This window comes from Gracilinanus agilis, chromosome 6 (genome assembly GCF_016433145.1).
Source record: "Gracilinanus agilis isolate LMUSP501 chromosome 6, AgileGrace, whole genome shotgun sequence".
In the NCBI taxonomy this organism is placed as follows: domain Eukaryota; kingdom Metazoa; phylum Chordata; class Mammalia; order Didelphimorphia; family Didelphidae; genus Gracilinanus; species Gracilinanus agilis.
In genome coordinates, this window is record NC_058135.1 from 274,660,171 (window position 1) to 274,664,157 (window position 3,987).

Genomic DNA, 3,987 nt, shown 5'->3' on the forward strand with positions numbered 1-3,987 from the left:
ATATAATACTTCCTTCTGTGTAGTTTTAAAGAAATCATTTCAACTCTCTATCATTTTCTCCATCTATGAAATCAAGAAAATACTTTTACTAAAAACTTTTACTAATTACCTCCAGTGATGGAGAAACCATCAGAATAATTTTTAACATGCTTATAATTATTTTATGAATTATTGGAGTTTTGCTGTTGCTATTATTAAATAAATGCTTAAAGAAGTTTGGCTACATTTTCTTTTTCAATTTTAAATTGTTATTTTATTATAATTAATATGTAATAATTATAAAATATAATTTTATTATAAAATTTAATTTCATGAAGATATAATTTTTGATAATCATTTTCTGACAATTTGTGATCCATGCTCTCTCTCTCCCTTCCTCTCATCCCATCCCTTGCCCCAGAAGATCAAATAATATGATATAGGCTGGGCATATGTTATTTTATGATGTATATTTCCAAATTAATCAGGTTGTGGAAGAAGACATATCATTTACACCAGAAAAAATTCACAGAAGAAGTTTGGCTGTGTGTGTGTATTGAGTTTATCGAACCAATTTCTGGCTTTCTCTTATGGGACAAAAATTATGAAATTTTGATGAAAGTCCTCAAGTAAGGACACACTGAGAAAGCATGATATCTAACAAAGAAATACTAGTTACTTATCTGTTGTCTACAAATTTTCCCATATATCCCCAATATTTATAAAAGCAAAGGGAAACAAAATCATCACTTGATCCTACCAGCTCCCAACAGTTTTTTCTTTTCTTTACAAGATCCTAGAAAGATATATTTTTTTTATTCAACACCTCAAATTCCTTTGCTTCTATTCACTTCCCTAATCCTTGAGATCTGGATTTCTCTCTACAAGGTATCAAGTCACCTCTTATTTGGTAAATTCAATTACTTTTTTTTCATTCATTTTTTCCACCTCCCAGCAGAATTTTACCCTAGTTTTTACATGTTTTCTCTTCCTTAGGTTTTTTAAAAACTATCCCTTCTTAGATTTCCTCTTACCTATATGACCTGCTTTGTATTGTTATACTTCAGTACTCTGTTTTGGACCTTAATTTCCTCAGAATTAATTCACCAGATCCCATAGGTCCAATTATCCTCTCTATGTAGATGACTCCCAAATCTATACATTAAGACTTTGTATCTTCTCATTAACTCCAATTCTGCATCACTTAAGTCCACCTAGCCATCTCCTGGGGATCAAAAATTGATATGTTGACCAAAAAACTCATTATCTCTTCCACTCAACCCAATAAATCTCCTAAATATTGAATTTCTGTCTATTTCATTTCCATTTTTCTAGATTCTTGGCTTTCTAACAGTAGAGTTGACTGCATTCCTATGTTTCATCCCTTGTAAAATTGTGTTGATTTTGCTCTCACAACACATTTGACATCAATACTCTTCTCAGTGGCACAATTACCACATGAGTTTAGTCCTAAGTAATAACTAAGGTGGTACTTGGATGGTTATACACAGCTTCCAAATTACTGTTGCTGCATTTTTTCTGTCTCTTCTTTAATTCATCTTCTATTCATATGTCGAAATGATATACATAAGGCATGCATCTAACCATGACATTTCCTAATGTGATAAAATTCTATCTTGATTGCTTCTGGGACAAAATAAAAATTCCTCCACTTAAATAAAAATGGTAATAGTCTTACTCCAAATTATCATTTCAATTTGATTTCACAATACTCTTGGTCACTCACTCTACATTTCGGCTAATCTGTCCTATTTGATATTCCCTGTAAATGGCATTTCATGTCCTATGTGAACCTTTGCCAAATATGTTCTGTTTCCACACTTCTCTATCTTAAATTCTTAGACTTTTACCCCAATGATTAGTTCAAGTGCCATCACCTACATTATGATCTTTCTAGGAATTTTAATTTTTAGTGCTATTTTGCCTGCAAAATTACTTTATTATTTACTTTGTATAATTTTGTATTTATTTACCTTCCCATATTTCCAGCCACTGAAATATAAACACTTAGAGAATAAGAGCTCTTTTCCCCCTCCTTTTTATTTTCAATACCCAGAATAATATCTGGCACACAGTAGTGTACTTATTTAACTTAATGCAATTAAACCTTTTACTATCCATTGGGTAAAGAACAGCAATAGGTATCAACCTAATCAATACTATAAGTGCTCAAGGCTTTATTTGTTTGAGATATATATAGATATATATGTATGTACATATATATACACATAATATATATGATCCTATATACATAACTCTAGATATATACGTATATGTATGGAAAGTTTATGTCCATTTTCTCTTTTAGTCTTCCCTTTATCTTAAGTTTTTTTTAAGCCAAAGAGGACATAATTTAATGCTGGATGTCTCATATATATATATATATATATACACACACACACACACACTATGGAATAGCACTCAGAAGAACTTGGTTTAACTCTAAAATCTTATATTAAGTGGTTTTTGTGACCTAATCCTTTTCTTAGATTTAAATTGATGATGTAAAATTTGCAAAGTCTATAGGAATGTTTATTAATATTATAATTAATGCCATTGTTTTTTGTGAATCATTTCAGATAGACTGATCTTGTCCTGGATGTGTGTCTACACACAGAAAATCCATGGATAATGTAAACAATGTGACCGAATTTATCTTCTGGGGACTTTCTCAGAATCCAGAAGTAGAGGAGATATGCTTTGTGGTGTTCACATTGTTCTATACAATTATCCTTCTGGGTAACATCCTCATAATAGCAACAGTCTGCATTGGCAACCTTTTCAGTTCGCCCATGTACTTCTTCCTAAATTACTTATCTTTTGTAGACATTTGCTATTCCTCTGTCACTGCCCCTAAGATGATCGCTGACTTATTGTCATTGCGGAAAACCATTAGCTATCCAGGTTGTATGATGCAACTATTTGGCGTCCACTTCTTTGGCTGCACAGAGATCTTCATTCTCACAGTGATGGCCTATGACCGATATGTTGCCATCTGTAGACCTCTACACTATATGACCATAATGGACCGGAGCAGGTGCAATAAGATGCTACTGGGGACATGGGTGGGTGGGTTTATTCATTCCATCATCCAAGTGGCACTGGTTGTCCAGTTGCCATTCTGTGGCCCAAATGAAATTGATCACTATTTTTGTGATGTGCACCCTGTACTGAAACTTGCCTGTACTGACACCTATGTTGTAGGGGCTGTGGTGACAGCCAACAGTGGAACCATTGCTCTAGGAAGCTTTGTTATCCTCCTAATCTCTTATACAGTAATCTTGGTGTCCCTGAGGAAGCAGTCAGCTGAGGGTAGGCGCAAAGCCCTCTCCACCTGTGGTTCCCACATAGCTGTGGTCATTATATTCTTTGGACCATGCACATTCATGTATATGCGTCCTGACACAACTTTTTCAGAAGATAAGATGGTTGCTGTGTTTTATACCATTGTCACCCCCATGTTGAACCCTTTGATCTACACATTGAGAAATGCAGAGGTGAAAAATGCAATGAAGAAGTTATGGACCAGGAAAATCTTTCTACAGAACTAAATGGTAAAACAGTCGTGACATTCCCTTCAATTCTTTCCAGAAATGTTCAGAAGTCACTAAGCTGCAGGACATTTTCAAATGACAAATATCCTTCGCTTCCTAACACTGATCCCTTTTCCTTTTTTCTTTTAAACTTCTTACTTGAATCACTCATAAGTTAGCATCAGTCTACCAATCAATAAGAATGTATTGCTTCCTACATATCAGATACTGGGACAGCTAGTTGGTATGATGGATAGAATGCCAGGCCTGGAATCAGGAGACTTCATCTTGCTGAGTTCAAATATGGCTTCAGAAACTTACTTGCTGTGTGATCAAGGACAATTCCATTAACCTCATTTGTCTCAGTTTCCTCATATATAAAATGGACTAGAGAAGGAAATTGTAAGCCACTTCAGAGTCTTTGCCAAGGAAACCCCAAATATTAGTAAGCAAT

General features: G+C 34.2%; 1 protein-coding gene across 1 annotated transcript; it reads left to right on the forward strand.

Annotated features, from left to right (window-relative positions):
• The first annotated feature begins 2,609 nt into the window (after nt 1-2,609).
• LOC123251171 (olfactory receptor 4S2) lies at nt 2,610-3,551 on the forward strand. Its single transcript, XM_044680358.1, has one exon. The coding sequence runs from the start codon at nt 2,625-2,627 to the stop codon at nt 3,549-3,551; it is 927 nt and encodes a 308-aa protein (XP_044536293.1). The 5' UTR covers nt 2,610-2,624.
• The last annotated feature ends 436 nt before the right edge of the window (nt 3,552-3,987 follow it).

What these genes read in the sequence shown, in the direction of transcription:
- LOC123251171 (XM_044680358.1), top strand. Translation starts at nt 2,625, where the DNA reads ATGGATAATGTAAACAATGTGACCGAATTTATCTTCTGGGGACTTTCT.